Raw genomic sequence first — 17,330 nt, forward strand, 5'->3', positions numbered from 1 at the left:
GAACCATTGAATGGTGATGGCTATGGGCATCCTGATAACCAGGCAGGAGGGATAAGGTGGGACAAAGATGGAGCTTGCTGAGCAGTCAGGAAGGCTCAGCATGTTGCTGCGGTGGAGGTCACGTGGGCAAACATGCACCTCACTGTCCATTCTGCATTATCTTGATACATTTTAAGTTAGCAAGTCAGAACTATTCCATCCTTGCACGTCAGATACGATGAACACGCGCTGCAGGCATTTTCTAGTCTCCACACATACTGTATAAGAAGAAAATGTGGTCCTGTCCCTTTTCATTCTTGAAAATGTGTTGTTCTTCAGTGATAACTGACAACTCGGGTACATCACTGCACGGCCGTCAGATGTGTTACATTGCAGGAGAATCGGATAGCCCCAGGCACTCTGACTGTCTTACAATCTGGCTAGCAGTAGTCACTGTGGCTAAGCTGTGAACATTCCCTAGGATCCTGAAAACAGTTTCCTGTGCTATCACGACTTTGCACAGGATTTTTTTTTAAAGCAGCAGGGTGGTCTATTCAACATTGCTATTCAGTGTGCCTTGTGGTCCTAACTGAACCATTGTGTAAACAAATGCACCTTGTGAGCAGGGGACCTCAAGACTGAGATAGCAAGGGTTAGATGACTCTTTCATTGGTACACAGCCTTGGGGAGCAGGCTGTTTAAGACTTCGGGTCTTACATCACATTGGCAAACTGCTTTAGCTGGAGAGCCTCAGATTCCCAGGGGCAGGGAACAATGGCCAGGGCCCAAATTCACTACTCTTTTGTTTGAATCTACATATGCTTGTTTTTATTACAGAATTTTCCAGAGATTCTTTTTATAGTTTAGATTCTAGGAGTAAATATTCTTTCAGCAAACTAATCCCCTCACCCCACCCCATTCACTGTGTGTTATAGTCTCTACCCTTTTGACATTGTAGCATGAAGCTGTCATCTACAAAGTTAGAGTTCACATTTGAGAGCTAGTCAATCAAGTTACCCACACATACAAATAAAAAAAGAATCACACACAAACAAAATTGTGCGTTGCTCCCAGGCTGCAGCAATAGGCATTGCAATAGATCTAGAGGAGTGCATATAGACAATGCATTGCAGCAACAGGCGGTGCATCAGATCTAGAGGAGTTCATATAGACAATGCATTGCTGCAACAGGCATTGCAATAGATCTAGAGTTCATATAGACAATGCATTGCAGCAACAGGCAGTGCAGTAGATCTAGAGGAGTTCATATAGACAATGCATTGCAGCAACAGGCAGTGCAGTAGATATAGAGTTCATATAGACAATGCATTGCAGCAACAGGCAGTGCAGTAGATCTAGAGGAGTGTGTATAGACAATGCATTGCAGCAACAGGCAGTGCAGTAGATCTAGAGGAGTGTGTATAGACAATGCATTGCAGCAACAGGCGGTGCAGTAGAACTAGAGGAGTGTGTATAGACAATGCATTGAAGCAACAGGCAGTGCAGTAGATCTAGAGGAGTTCATATAGATAATGCATTGCTGCAACAGGCGGTGCAGTAGATCTAGAGGAGTGTGCAGAGACAATGCATTGCAGCAACAGGCGGTGCAGTAGATCTAGAGGAGTGTGTATAGACAATGCATTGCAGCAACAGGCAGTGCAGTAGGTCTAGAGGAGTGTGTATAGACAATGCATTGCAGCAACAGGCAGTGCAGTAGATCTAGAGGAGTATATATAGACAATGCATTGCAGCAACAGGCGGTGCAGTAGATCTAGAGGAGTGTGTATAGACAATGCATTGCAGCAACAGGCAGTGCAGTAGGTCTAGAGGAGTGTGTATAGACAACGCATTGCAGCAACAGGCGGTGCAGTAGATCTAGAGGAGTGTATATAGACAATGCATTGCTGCAACAGGCGGTGCAGTAGATCTAGAGGAGTGTGTATAGACAATGCATTGCAGCAACAGGTGGTGCAGTAGATCTAGAGGAGTGTGTATAGACAATGAATTGCTGCAACAGGCGGTGCAGTAGATCTAGAGGTGTTCATATAGACAATGCATTGCTGCAACAGGCGGTGCAGTAGATCTAGAGGAGTGTGTATAGACAATGCATTGCAGCAACAGGCAGTGCAGTAGGTCTAGAGGAGTGTGTATAGACAACGCATTGCAGCAACAGGCGGTGCAGTAGATCTAGAGGAGTGTATATAGACAATGCATTGCTGCAACAGGCGGTGCAGTAGATCTAGAGGAGTGTGTATAGACAATGCATTGCTGCAACAGGCAGTGCAGTAGATCTAGAGGAGTGTGTATAGACAATGCATTGCAGCAACAGGTGGTGCAGTAGATCTAGAGGAGTGTGTATAGACAACGCATTGCAGCAACAGGCGGTGCAGTAGATCTAGAGGAGTGTGTATAGACAATGCATTGCAGCAACAGGCAGTGCAGTAGATCTAGAGGAGTTTATATAGACAACGCATTCCAGCAACAGGCAGTGCAGTAGATCTAGAGGAGTTCATATAGATAATGCATTGCTGCAACAGGCGGTGCAGTAGATCTAGAGGAGTGTGTATAGACAATGCATTGCAGCAACAGGCAGTGCAGTAGATCTAGAGGAGTTTATATAGACAACGCATTGCAGCAACAGGCAGTGCAGTAGATCTAGAGGAGTTCATATAGATAATGCATTGCTGCAACAGGCGGTGCAGTAGATCTAGAGGAGTGTGTATAGACAATGCATTGCAGCAACAGGCGGTGCAGTAGATCTAGAGGAGTGTGTATAGACAATGCATTGCAGCAACAGGTGGTGCAGTAGATCTAGAGGAGTGTGTATAGACAACGCATTGCAGCAACAGGTGGTGCAGTAGATCTAGAGGAGTGTGTATAGACAATGCATTGCAGCAACAGGCAGTGCAGTAGATCTAGAGGAGTTTATATAGACAACGCATTGCAGCAACAGGCAGTGCAGTAGATCTAGAGGAGTTCATATAGATAATGCATTGCTGCAACAGGCGGTGCAGTAGATCTAGAGGAGTGTGTATAGACAATGCATTGCAGCAACAGGCAGTGCAGTAGATCTAGAGGAGTTCATATAGACAACGCATTGCAGCAACAGGCGGTGCAGTAGATCTAGAGGAGTTCATATAAACCATGCATTGCTGCAACAGGCAGTGCAGTAGATCTAGAGGAGTGTGTTTAGACAATGCATTGCAGCAACAGGCAGTGCAGTAGATCTAGAGGAGTTCATATAGACCATGCATTGCAGCAACAGGCAGTGCAGTAGATCTAGAGGAGTGTGTATAGACAATGCATTGCAGCAACAGGCAGTGCAGTAGATCTAGAGGAGTTCATATAGATAATGCATTGCTGCAACAGGCGGTGCCGTAGATCTAGAGGTGTTCATATAGACAACGCATTGCAGCAACAGGCAGTGCAGTAGATCTAGAGGAGTTCATATAGACCATGCATTGCTGCAACAGGCGGTGCAGTAGATCTAGAGGAGTGTGTTTAGACAATGCATTGCAGCAACAGGCAGTGCAGTAGATCTAGAGGAGTTCATATAGACAATGCATTGCAGCAACAGGCAGTTCAACAGATGGTACAATAGAAAGTTGGAGATTTGCCAACACAGGAAAGAATGGTGGAGAGTTTCACCCAGGTGGCACTGGAAGAGGCATAGACACAGAAGTTTAGTGACCACAACAGAGCTCATTGCCACTGACTAAGTGCTTTAGAGATCCTGGCAAATTTGGTCATTCTATTTGGCTCTTACCACTATCTTTTAAGATAAACATTATCTTCATCTTGTCGGGGAGGAAGTTGGAGAGGCCATTTACCCAAGGAGCACGGCAGTAATGGCAGAATCTGGCCAGAGTCCAGAGCTTTCCACAATCAAAGGTCAAGCAAGCCTTCTACCCTTTGACTTGAATGACTTGAGGATACAAAGACAAATAGGTTAAAGAGATCGACATTTAGACAGAGCAAAAAGGATGATGTTTCTAGTGGTCATGGGAAGCTGAAGGTGATTCTAATTATGGATGTGACAGACGGTGAAATCCCTGCTGCCCAGTAGGTGGAGACAGAATGGCTTTCAAGTTGCAGTCCCATGGCTAGAGGAACCTATGGGTGGTTACTGGTTCCACAACGGCAAGGTAAGCACTCAGCTTATATGCAGATCTGCCTTTACCATGCTTTCCCTCTTTGCACGATACTAGTGAGTACCCTTAGTTTTGAGGTGCAAATGACTGCACACATTTTTGAACTAGCAAGTCAAGGGAAACATATGAGAGAACAGATTATGGCTGTCACCACCTCTGCTCCAAGGCGTTCTTGATTCGAGGCAGGTACTGAGCCATTTTAGCACTAAGTCGGTTAAGAACAAAGGCTTACGGCAGAAATGACAGAGAAGCAAGGAGAGACTACAAATGCCATCACCTCACTTCCCAGTCTGTAGCTTCTTTTCCAGACCAGAGAGTCTAGTCCTCTGCTGCAGTCCAGCTTCACAAAGGACACCGGACCTAACTGATGGAGAGAACACTGGAAGACCCAGAGTCAAGCATGAATGGAACTAGATGTCAGAGAGAAAAAACGCTGCACTCTCTGCTCCTCTGCTCTAATTTCCTTAGCATTCCTTGTCCTCTGAGACGGAGTGCCACTATAAGAAGCCATAACACATTGCCTAATGTCCCATGCTCTCTAATCTACAGCTTCTTTGAGTGTCTTATTAGCTTTTCATAAGCACTTTGTTATCGGAAATGGTTGATATCTATATCCAGCTGTTTTCTCCCATGAGTCAACGGTCCATCAGCTCTGCCACACTCCAAGCTCCTTTACCAAAGCCCCCAGCTGGATAGTGCTTACATTTCCTTTACAAGTCGTGTCCCTAGCAGAATGCCATCAGGGAAAGGATAAAAATGTTCCGTGCCGTGTTAATTAGACGCAAGACCTAATCCTTCCCAGACCTACTTTAAACAGTGACAGTGGTTTCAAGGCAGGAGGCAGAGTGGCTTTCCCTCCAGGAAAGTGGGCCCTGACTCTGGAGCCTTTCTTCAAGGTCAGAACTGGTAACTGTTGTCCTAGTGACTTAGCTTGCCTCTGGACTCGGGTCAGGGCTAGATAAAACACAAAGCATGCTTATCACAGGTATGAAGTCCTGGGAGCTGAGCAATCTGTCTGTCTGGAAAAGAGCTGGAAGCCTCAGCCATTAAACAACACAACATGGACCGGGAGTCAACCTCTGGCCTTTACATGCGTGTGTACACGTTACCAATCCTCCGCCCTAACACACATACACTGCACATACACATGAACAACATGGATCAGCAGTTAACCTCTGGCCTTTACGTGCTTGTATATGTGTTACCAACTCTCTGTCCTAACACACACACACACACACACACACACACTGCACACACACATGAACAACATGGACCGGCAGTTAACCTCTGGCCTTTACATGTGTGTGTACAGATTACCAACCCTCTGCCCTAGCACACACACACACACACACACACACACACACACACACACACTACACATACACATGAATAGGAGATGGAAACTGGTTAGGAGTTTAGGGACAAGGACTTTAATTCTTGTTCTTAGCTAAACGCCAGCAGTCCCCTTGGTCTGTACTAGCTGGAGACTAGAAATGCTGACGTGTTGGGGGTCCTCATTTCTGGGCTGGCTCCTCATCCTTCTTCTGTTTTCCTGTTTAGGGCTTGTAAAACTGAGCTCTCCTATGATCCCATGCTTGTCCCCAGGAGGATGAAATCACATGCTCTCCTTGGAGGATTCTAGTTCCACTTCTTCTATTCATGACAGTATAACCAAAATGCTAGTCCAGAGACCAGGGATACAGAGGTGCACAGATACCTCATGGGTAGGCCAGTTAAGTCCCTGCTCATGTCCAGCCCCCACCCACCCCACCTCATGCCTCAACCACTTAATAAACCCAGTTTATTAACTCATAGACACAGAAACCCTCAGAGGCAATCCCGGTCTTGAAAGCTGTTCTGCTTGCTTCCTTCCCCTTCAGGATCTGCCTATATAAAAACTACATCCTGAAACTCACCCTCCTAGCTCTAAGTCTTCAGATGTGAGTTTTCAAACCTGGAGTGCCTGCAGAACCCAGGAAAATAAAAAGAGACCATTGTCAGGCAGGGGGAGCAATAGAGAAGAATAATAGGCTACAAGTGAGCTGAAGGGGGAGATCAGGCTAATAGTGGAGATCTAATTAGGAGGTGGAAGAGATACAGATACAGAAGGAGGAAGAGGAGGGGGAGAGGAAGGAGGAGGAGAAGGAGGGACAGGAGAGGAGGGGGGAGTAGAGTAAAATAACAGCAAGGTTGTAGGGAAAAGCCATAAGGAATCATAAATGAAAATTTTCTATCTGGGCTAACAATGCTCACCCGAGAGCCATAAACCATCTAGTAAAAACCCCAACACCAAGAATGAGAAGCCCTCTTTGGTCAGGGTTATCCAAGAGACTCCAAAAAGATTATAGGCTATTGCTGTTGAGTTCAGTTGTTTTCCACCTGCAGAGGTGGGAGGTGAGTCCCCATTGCTGTAGACACATGTATTTCAGAAACAGGACCCAGAGGATCCGAGCTGGATCTGACCTGAATGCCTCCTCGCTGAGGACTAGCTTTCATGGTACCAGAAGGCTCCATGCAAGCTCCCCAAGAAGAGAAGCAACAATCCTACCCAGCTATGATGCCTGGGAACCATATCAACAACCAATATGGCACGATAACACTAAGGATGCGTGGTGGTGCTCGCGCTTTGGTGTGACAAACAGCTCTCCAATTGGACTGAAGACCTGCTCAACAAGACTGGAAACCTAGCCAACCACCTATGCCCATTCGCTCCCAGCTAGTACATCTACCTCCCCTGCAGGCCAGGCTCAGGGCGCAGTGCAGAAGAGGAAGCAGAAAGATTGTAAGGGGCAGAGGAGCAGGGAGTAGCTGTGTCACGAAGTCTAACCATCATGGCTGACTTAACAGGACCTGAACAATGATGACACCAGTAGACACGCCAACGTGTAAAGCTCATGAGATCACAACCCTAGACAAAGAGCTACAGGCAACTAAAGAATGCTGGGAGCAGGAGAAACAGTCTTCCCTGAGGAAGTGCACACTGATTGGTTATCCAATACCAGGTGTCAGCCCTGAAAACACACACATATACTTTTCTGAGAAAAGTTAGAGCAAGCCTCAGTTCTTAATGGAAAATCCATGGGAGAACAAAGACCTATGTCCCATAATACCCCTGAGCCCCATCCCTTTGAAATATGGGAAATCTATGCTACTTCCCCTTCCCAGGGAAGCAGAGAGGTTGAGGATACAAGAGCATGAACCACAGAATCAACAAGTCGGGGTTCAGAGGGGCTCACAGAGATTGAAGCAACAATCACAGACCCTGTATGGATCTGAGTTAGGGCCTCTGCACATATGTTATATTTGTATACTTTGGTGTTCCTGTGGGGCTCCTAACAGTAGTAGTGGGGGCTGTCTGATGCTTTTGTCTATACTTGGGATGCTTTTCCTCCTACCGTGTTTCCTCATCTAGCCTTGATATGAGGGTTTGTGCCCAGTCTCATTGTAACTTATGCCCTATTCAGTTGAGATGCCTGGGAGGCCTGCTTTTTTTTTTTTTTTTTGAAGGGAAACAGGAGGAGTGGATCTGGGAAAGAGGGGAAGTGGCAGGGACTGAGAGGCAAGAGAAATTGGTCAGGATGTAAGTTATAAGAGAAGAATGGGGGGGGGGACAGGGAAAGGGACATGTAGTCTCCATCCCATTTTTTCCCAAGTCTGGATTTTTATAAAACTGTCTCCTCCATCAGTCTTTCTCCTGGTTTCTTTTGGCAACAGTGGTAGGTTAGAAGACCTCAGGCCTGGCAACTGTGTTATTTATTATGTGTCCTTATTCCTGTATTTGCTGACACAAGCAAGATCTAGAGCAGGGACTGGCAAACTGTTCTATGCTGTCGGGCAGTAAGTGTTTTCAGCCTGGAGGATGGAGGGTTTCTGACTCTGCAACTCGGCTTTGCCTGCAATGATAAAGTGGCCACAGGCCACATGGAAATGGATGCATATGGTTATGTAAATAAAGCCTTATTGATAAAATAGGCAGTGGGCCAGATTGGTTCGAGGGTTATAGCTTGCTGACTTCACATTCAGAAGCTTGATCAGATGCAGCTGCAAGCTTTTGGCAGAAAGGGCTGCGCCCTCCATCGGGTGGCCTGACTCACAGGGGACCCTGCTCTGTGGCTTCTCCATCCCGTCTTGTCCCGGGACTATAAACTTACAGTGCCAGTCAAAGTTCATCTGTAATATAAAACATCCCAAGCCGGGTGGTGGTGGCGCACACCTTTATTCCCAGCACTTGGGAGGCAGAGGCAGGCGGATCTCTGTGAGTTTGAGGCCAGCCAAGTCTACAAGAGCTAGTTCCAGGACAGATACCAAAGCTACAGAGAAACCTTGTCTCAGAAAGATATATATATTTATATATATATATATACACACACACACACACACACACACACACACACACACATATGTACATATCCTTCCATCAGCAATTGGTATTCTTAGCGATGCTTCAGGGACAGCTTGAGCATGGCTCCCAGTCCTGCAGACACATGGCCAGGACACAGGTCCCTGGCCATGCTGTGTCTATCTATACCTCAAAAGATTTCAGTCCAAGCTTGTATGATCCCCGCTCTGTACCAATCCACTGTGTCTCCTCAGAAACATGTGGAGAGGTATTGAATGGTGCTTGATTGGCTTCTAGAGAATGTAATAAGTATGTTTTTAAAAGAAAAAATTTGTCATGAATTTATACTCACAGAGAGGGTGGTGTGAAATACTGACTAACCTTTTCTGTCTTGCTACTCCCCTTTCCTAGTTCCACGACCACTGTACTATCACTCGCTTGGCTTTGGTGGCCCTGAGTTATTGCAGCCACGATGAAGCCTGGATCAAAGAACAGCTTAGGTGAGCTAAAGAGAAAGAACTCACTTCTTAGAAATGGGCTGTTCCATCTTTTGACTCCTGCATATAGCATGCTGGCCATTAACAATGTGATAAAAGCCATTGATAATGTGAGGCCAATCATCCTATAATGGCTCCTTCAAACTGCAGGCACCTGCTCCCTGCAGGCACCTCCCTCTCAGAAGGGAAGAGAAAGTGAAAGTAAAGTACTTAGGTGGGTGGGTGGGGCTCAATGTGGTGGTGTCTGACTGCTCAGGGGATAAAATGCCCATTCCTGAACAAAAGTCATCACAAGAAAAAGACTACCAGAAAGGTGTGGTGGGGTGTACAGGCACAGGGGTCATGAACTTCTTTGGTTTAGACATTTCCACATACATAAAAGTGCATGAATAGATCACAGCAACACATGGTTTAATAAAGAATTGAAGAAATGAACACTTTCCTATGGGATATATAAGTACACAGTATATGCTGCTTTCACTAACTAATTATATACATGAAGCACTGACCACAGGCCAGGATGTAGAAGATGCTGGGAAATCAAAGGTAAGAGGGACTGGCTGCACCCAGGAGACACACAGGCAGAGGACAGCTGGTTAAAACACGGGCATGGAAGAGGGGGACGCTGGCTATACACAGGGAAGCCTCAGCAATGCCTCTATAGAGGAGCTGACTGATGCCTAGTTCGGGGGAACACAGGCTCATGTCACTGTGTGGCGGGGCTTCCCTTAGAAGAATGGGACCTTATGTCTGTTGACTACAGCTGAACCCTAGCTGCTGAACGTCCTCTCCCCTGAGTCAAGGGGCCCCATTGAGCGTGCTACAATCTGACCCTAGTTTATCAGAAAAGAGACAGTGGCATCAGTCTCTAGTGGCATACTAGACAGTATGACCTGCTTCCTAATCTTGCTGAACATAAAAACTACTCTTTGTCCCCGAGCCCTAGAAACCAGGTTGGCAAGGAGAAGGGTATTTGAGAGATGCATTTGGGTCCCTGCCTTTGTTTATCAGGCTGGGATGGGAAACAAAGAACAGAACAGTTCCCCAAAAAACTCATACTGGGAGAAGGAAAGGCTGAAATTTGGTGCTAGAGAGGGTATTTGTCTCTTGAAGACAGAGCCCACGGTTCAGACAACATCTCAGACTGCCTTGAAAGAAAGATTAGAGCTGTACGCCGAAGCACATCTCTTGCCTTCCCCTGTGGTCTCTGAAGACCACCTGGGCCCCAAAAGGGTCACTGGACCTCTTTGTCCCTCTTCCCAATGTGGTCACATTAAGTCCTCCTTTACTTGCTTTTCAGTCTTAACTTGGCTCCTTGCTGGTTTGTTGAGGGGGGTGGCTCAGCCTGGCTCGGTAGCATGCTCACTGGAGTCCCCCAAAGTCCTCCACTACTCTAGCAATCCCACTTTTATGCTCAGACCAGGATACTGACAAGAGACGCTCTTATGACACAGAGGGGGAACCAAGGATGCAGGGGGCAGGGTGATTAAATAAGAGAAAATGTCTTTGCTGTAGGGAAGAAAGAAACTCAGGTGGAGCCCACATGAGAAAGACAAGGATTTGCCATCAGCTCAGGCATAAGTAAAAAACCATTCAGTGGGAGGGGAATGCATATCTGCACATCCCTCTGCGGTAGAAGCTTTTAGCCCATAAAACCAGAATTTCTGCTAAAATGAATTCATATGCAAATTGACTTAATCTCAATATCATTTTAATAAGAATATAAAAATAAAGCATCGTGTAATCTTTTTGTAAGAGATAAGCTTCTCTCATTTAAAACTATATTTCTTAGTATTTAGGATACTGTAGATAAATGTGAGACCCTCTGTACCTCTGCTTTACCTACACCAGCTCCTCTATTTTCCAACATAGCACATAAAGGACAGCTTGCTCTCTTGTCTCTGAGGGATGGGGTCGTGCTTTGCTTACCTACCTGCAGCTGCTTGTTTGGTGTAATTATCAATGGTTCAGGCATCATTACGAGCTAACAGAGCAGAAACGAGCCACTTGCCTTTTTAAAAAAAATTATGTGCATGTGTGTGTGTATGCACATGTGCATCTGTGTGTGTCTGTGTGTGTACATGTCTGTGTGTGTATGTGTCTGTGTGTATGTATGTGTGTGTATGTGTCTGTGTGTACGCATGCCTGTATATGTGTGTGTTTGTGTGCGTGTGTGTGTGTGTGTGTCTCAAAGAGCCTGGCAGTAAGTTTGCACCTAAAAGTAGACTCACTAACGGAAAATGAAGAGTTCATTGGCAACACAATACAAGGTTTAAGCATATGAAGACACTTAACAAGAAGAAAAAGAGGAGGAGAGCAATATCGGGGAACAAGGACCAAATTATCTTCACCAAGACAGCTAGACTTTCCTACACCTGGGGACAGGCAGGACAGGACAGAGGGCTTTGAGCACTTCCTGGACAAAGTAGGCTTCCTGTCTCCAGCCTGTGTTGCCAGAGGTAAACAACTTCCTTCCCATTTGGTGTAATATTTAGCTTTCCTGTGTGTGAATAGAGACTTCGCTGTACCCAATGATAAGAAGGCAACCAGATGTTGAAGATGGAAGTTCATTGTGCACATGCAGATGATTAAAATTGTGGTCTTGCGTAATCAGGTCACTGTTTCAGACAGGCAATGCACAATTTAGGGACTTACTGAAGAGTCTTGTCACAAAATGCTGGGACAGATTCTTAAAAGGCAGGCTATGAGATACATACTTTTTAATTAAAGACAACATTTATTCTTAGGAAAACATGTAGCAATAAGGAACGAGCTGTATTAGTCACCTGAAAATAATAGCCACAGAAATAAGGATAAGAAGTCAGAGATAAAATGGACCCACTGCGGTATTTTAAGCAATAACCTTTAACAGTGCACAGAATTCAAGGACGAGTTAGAAGGGAACAGGTACCCTCAGGACGTTTCCAGTGGACAGATCCTTATGCACAGAACACATACCTTCTTAATCTCAGATTTCAGGTTACAAGGGTTGCTCTGCTGACTGAACAGGGATTTCTTGAATCTCTCTATAACTCTTCTTTTCAGATCATGGTGCAGAGCTGGAGGCAGCTGCAGGAAGCAAGAAGACAGTCATCAGAACCATCTTCTACACACTTCATCACCCCTACAGGACATACTTACACAACACAACAATACACACTCGCAAGACTGAGGAATAACCTGAATTATCAAACTGTACGCTACGGTTTTTATCCTTCCTAAGGAGGATGGCTCTGCTTCCATTAGTCATAGGTACACTTACTGACGCTTGTAACACGTAACTCTTTCATGTAACATCTATGCCCACATATGTTGCATTTTGTGAAGAACAGCCTTGACCAGAAAGTCCATTCTGCTCGTGTTTGGGTGACTATGACATGCTGAGCAGCACCCCAGCCACAGCCCTGAGAAGGATCTAATGCTTTGAACCAGGAAACACAAAAACTCACTCTTTTATCCATAGATGGCCACCTATGAGAGTTCTTCAGCTACAGAGAAACCAAATATTACTGGTTAGAAAGACAGGGTGGATTAGCATGCATTAGGACCTGAATAGGATGGTGTGAATTTCATAAATACATAGACAGCCACTGCAGAATCTTAGAAAAGAAGGGGATTTAAAACAACCACTGAATTGCAGGGCTTTGTAGACAGGATTTACATTGGGAATCAGTGTGCTGATCACCCAGGACAAAACAAGCAGTATCAGAACTACCAAGGCTTGATGACTTTTTTAAAAAAGTCAAGAGCTCAGGGAGAAAAGGTTCTATAGGGAGATGAAATGAGTACTCACAAATAAAAGGAAACAAAGAATTATAAACTCTAAACAAACACTGGCCAAAAGAGGGAGAAACACTGCAGAGATGATCATGCCCAGTCCTGTTCGTGCCCAGCCCTGCTCTGCTTCCTGGGATTCTTCAGTTTGGGTTGATACCATGTGACCATTTGGGGGTCAATAAAAATGATGTGTGCCGCCATGAGGGTAGGGTGATGCAAACCCCCCAAAAGTCACAGTTATCATTGCCCTTCATGTGAACTAAAAAGGGAAACACGTGAGGTGAAGGAGAGAGATTTAGCATTAGTCTCCTAGCACAGGGTGGGCTGGAGCGGTGAGAGGATGAAGGCTTCCCTGGAGAGACACACAGGACTTGACAATTCCCTATTACTTCACACCCGAAGGTGCCACCTCCCTAAACCAAACAGCAGAGGGCAGTGGTGACCTAGGTCCAAGCAGCAACCTCCCAGTTTGATTGCATGAAGTCCCTGCGAGGGGAAGGCTGCACAGGCAGCTACAATGACATTTTAAAGGTGAGCATCACCATCGGGCTCCTTCAAGTATCAGACTAACTGACAGATTAATTCAGGAATTCATAAAAAGTCTTGCTATTTGTTAAACTTGATAAGCCTCTAGTTACTGTGGAGCCCCATCCACTGCCCCTGAATTCAGTATGGAACATTTGAGTAAGCTCACTTCCAGCCGACTTAAGATCCGCACGTAGACAGTGCAAGCAAGCCACTGTGCCTCACTGGGATGAGTATCATTAGCACAGTGTCCCATCCATAAAGCTCTCAGCGAGAACTGGAAACTTTACACAGACGGATGAGGGCTCAGCTGTAAATGAAGTGAGTCTAATAACATAGTCTATATGAAAACAGAACCCAAACCGTTGGCTCATGCGTGCTGGGCGCTGGGATCACTCTATATGTTTGTATTCCTAAATCTCTCCTACAGTAAAATACATGCCAGGGTATGCAAGCTTTTATAGGTGAGGAAAGCATGTCACACACCTTCCTCCTGAAAGGTAGGCCTTCTGCATCAGTCTTATCCTACAGCCAACACCACTGCCACACAGCACCCCGCAGTTTATAAACATTCCCAGGTCCTTTATTACAATCAAGGCATACACAACCCGTAAGAGCACCCATTTCTGATGAAGAAACTGATCCTAGAAAAGATAATAGTTTCTTCAGTTCACATATCTAAACTGTTTTACTGTACTATACAGTGTAATAAAAGGAGAGAGAAAAAAATCTAGTCTGCATGTTTTCTTAAACTTGCAACTATATGGACTCTTTCTAAAAACCTGGATTCTCTACCCAGGAATACATTAGCAAGGCACAAGCCATTTGCAGGGCTCCATTGGGTAAATAGTAAACCAAAATAGCACTTTAATCTATTTTGAAATTTTACAGCTTACGAAAATTTCCCTAAATGTTAAAAATCAAATGCTGTAAGATTACCATTTAAAGAAATAAAATCCCACACTTCTCTTGGAATTTAGAGTCCCTAAAAAGAGACTGATATGAGAAATCCAGCCATGCTGTGACTATCGTATCCTATTGGCTCTCGGCCACCCCAGCCATGAGTACCCAAGGGACCCAGTAAACCAGCAGACCGTTCTGTTCTTTATCGCTGCTGCACAGCACAGTATGAGTCACCGAAAGCCAGGGGTTGATATCCGCTCCTGACAGTACCCCCATGATGGGCAAGGTTGCGGATGACTTCCTATCTCTTCTCTTGGAGAAAGATACGTTGTAACTTTTAAGGTTGTCATGTGATGACTTCGAAGCATTTATTTAACAAAATGACTCAAGTGTAGTAGAGCACTAAAGCCAGTCTCATTCCGTCACCATGCAGGTCTTACCTACGCAACAACTAAAAGGTAACCTATGAGTATAATCGCCATCTGCTCACAGGCGCACGGGTTCCCAGCATCTGAGGTAAGCTACTTATTGCCTTCTGAGCATGCCGGTCTCAAGATTTCTTTTTCAGCTTGATGAAAACAGATGTGCAATTGAGGTAAGAAGGACATTAACCTCCTGACGGCTAGGACCGTTGTCATTAGATGAGACTGGCAGATACGTCTCCATGGAAACCGGACAGGACCGGTTCCCACCAACCAGTGTCCCCTCCGGTCCTCAGGACGACAGAAGGAAGGAGGTGGCCCCACTCCTCAGGTCAGTCTTCCTCTGCACAGGTTGGTCTGTCCAGCAAGTGCACAATGCCTCAGCCTTGAGCCTCTCCTTCCCGCGAACGGCACTGGCTGTGCTGAGCACTGTAAGTTAAAGTTCCAGAGAGGACCCTTTCCTCACTGTGAAAATAACATGGAGTTGGAAGTATTCTAAAAGCGAACTTGGAAAACACAATTGTTATGCCTGAACTGGCAGCGTGGGACGAACGGCTGCCACAATAGCACACATCATCCGCCAGCAGTGATTTAAAGGAATAATGACACATTCACAAGACTTCCATCCTTGCTTTAAAGTGCATGGAAATCCAACAAAGACGGTGTGTATACCCATTAAAGAGTTGATTTACGGCGCCAGAAATTGTACTAAATCTCAAAGGATATTTCTCTCCAACTTAATGAGGAACAGAGTCACTAAAGAGCTACTTCCAGATGCTTTAACACTAAAGAGCATTTTCCCACACTCTCACTCAGTGCATAAATGGGCATGCATTTCAATAGGATATTTACCATCTGATCTGGTAGGTGACACTTATAGTCATCCTCAACTTCTCTCCCAGATTTGTCCCTTCTCTTCATTTAATCAGTTTAAAAGTTACTTGTGATTACCAAGACACGGGCTGACATCAGAAAACAGTGAGAAAAAGAATCAGTTTTAGAACCTGGGCTCCAGAAGGGCAGCTGACGGTGTGCCTCAACAGGATATTAGATTTGGGGCAAAAGTGAGAGATTAGAAAGGTGCTCATCTCCAAGCCTAAGATGCCCCAAAGCAGGGGCTGAGGAACACAAGGAAGGCAAGAAGAGGCTGCGCAGTACCAAAGAAGGGAGTGGCTTTGCCTGTCTGGTCCCCAGTGTAGGTGGTGGGCACTGCCTGTCAGTCCATCCTGATTGTCCTTCTAGGACAGCAGGACACTTCTCCCTGGCTAACTGGCCAGATACCAAGTTCTGTAGGTAGGGGCTGCTGGGATACCCTGGAGGAGGATGGAGCTTGTCCTTCTGTGTCCGGGATGCTCGGTCCTTGCCTGGCTTCAGCAGTAGACAGTAGAGCACATATGCTGGGCCCTCAGACGATTGGTGTTTACCCCCATCACATTCAGGGGCACCACTGATAGGTGGCTTTTCAGATATTTCTACTAACAGCCCCTCCATGGCCTTTCTAATCCCATAGAGGGTGTTCTGCAGCATACCACCCTAGGGTGCTGACTCCCACCAGCCTTCAGTAGGAATCTCAGGGCAGGTGGTCTGTCCTGTCTCCAGGGGCAGGTTTTAAGGTTTCCCAGCATGGCACCTCAGCAAATCTCAGCAAATCTGTTGTATGGAAGGCTGCTTGTTTTTCCCAGCCACCCGGCTAGCTTAGACTCAAAATAATCACACAGAAACTGTATTAATTAAAACACTGCTTGCCCCATTAGTTCTAGCTTCTTATTGGCTAACTCTTACATCTTAATTTAACCCATTTCTTTCCATCTGCATATCACCACGAGATCATGGCCTACCAGCAAACTTTCAGCAGGTCTATATCTGGCAGCAGCTCCATGGCATCTCTCCGCCTTCCTTCTCCCAGCATTCAGTCCAGTTTTGCCCACATACCTAAGCTCTGCCCTATCAACAGGCCAAGGCAGTTTCTTTATTCATTAACCACAACACACAGATAGCAGGACCTCCCACACCAGGGGCCCAGGGTGAACATGTCTGCTCCACTGTGACTTCTTGGATGCAATGCTTTAGCCCTAAAGGTACTGAACTGGATCCCCAAACATGAAATTGGCGCATCTTGCTGAACCCTGATGAAGTTGGGAATCTTAAACATAAATCACTTTCAGGTTTTATGGTGAGTGGACACAACTTGTTGCTCTTTCCTGAGGAAACAAACTTCTCCTTACTAAAAACTTAGATGAGAAGCTCTCCAGAGCAGAGATCTTAAAAATGCATGGACATTTCTCACAAGACTCACAGGGATGAGGGTCAAATCCATAACCCATCAGATCTCCTTACAATTCATGGAAATTGAGTCACACTAAGGCTCAAGAATAAGTGACTTACATGCCCCCAACTCACAAGATTGTAGGACAAAACAGTGGCACCTCAGATTGTGTGGGAAGTGTATCCTGCAGCTGCTATGTGGGGAGGGATAAACAGGGCACTGGATTCAGCTGAGCCCACAGGTGTGCCTAGATACTTGTAATTCTGCATTGGATGGGCTGGTTCACGCAGATGTTGGTACAGATGACTGCCTGACCAGCTGAGAAGAGCTTGTGTTTAGTGGGGGCAAAAGGCAGGGCTTACAGAGGAGAGAGTTTCCAGAGGTGCGGAGAAGTGGGGGTGGTAGGGTGATTAGCATTTCCTCTCTGTGAATACGTAGGCTGCAGGCTGCACAGTTCTCCCCAGCTGAGGC

General features: G+C 45.8%; 1 protein-coding gene across 2 annotated transcripts in view; it reads right to left on the bottom strand.

Moving 5' to 3' along the window:
• Positions 1–17,330, bottom strand: part of Nek10 (NIMA related kinase 10) — a 179,942-nt gene that overhangs the window by 12,816 nt on the left and 149,796 nt on the right. For both annotated transcript variants that reach the window (XM_041663105.1, XM_041663107.1), the window contains one exon: positions 11,925–12,035. In XM_041663105.1, coding sequence (XP_041519039.1) covers positions 11,925–12,035 — 111 coding nt within the window. The remainder of the gene's footprint in view (positions 1–11,924; positions 12,036–17,330) is intronic.

The sequence above is a fragment of the Microtus oregoni genome, unplaced genomic scaffold (assembly GCF_018167655.1).
Source record: "Microtus oregoni isolate MIOR12 unplaced genomic scaffold, Mior012 000013F_ref0000133, whole genome shotgun sequence".
Classification (NCBI taxonomy): domain Eukaryota; kingdom Metazoa; phylum Chordata; class Mammalia; order Rodentia; family Cricetidae; genus Microtus; species Microtus oregoni.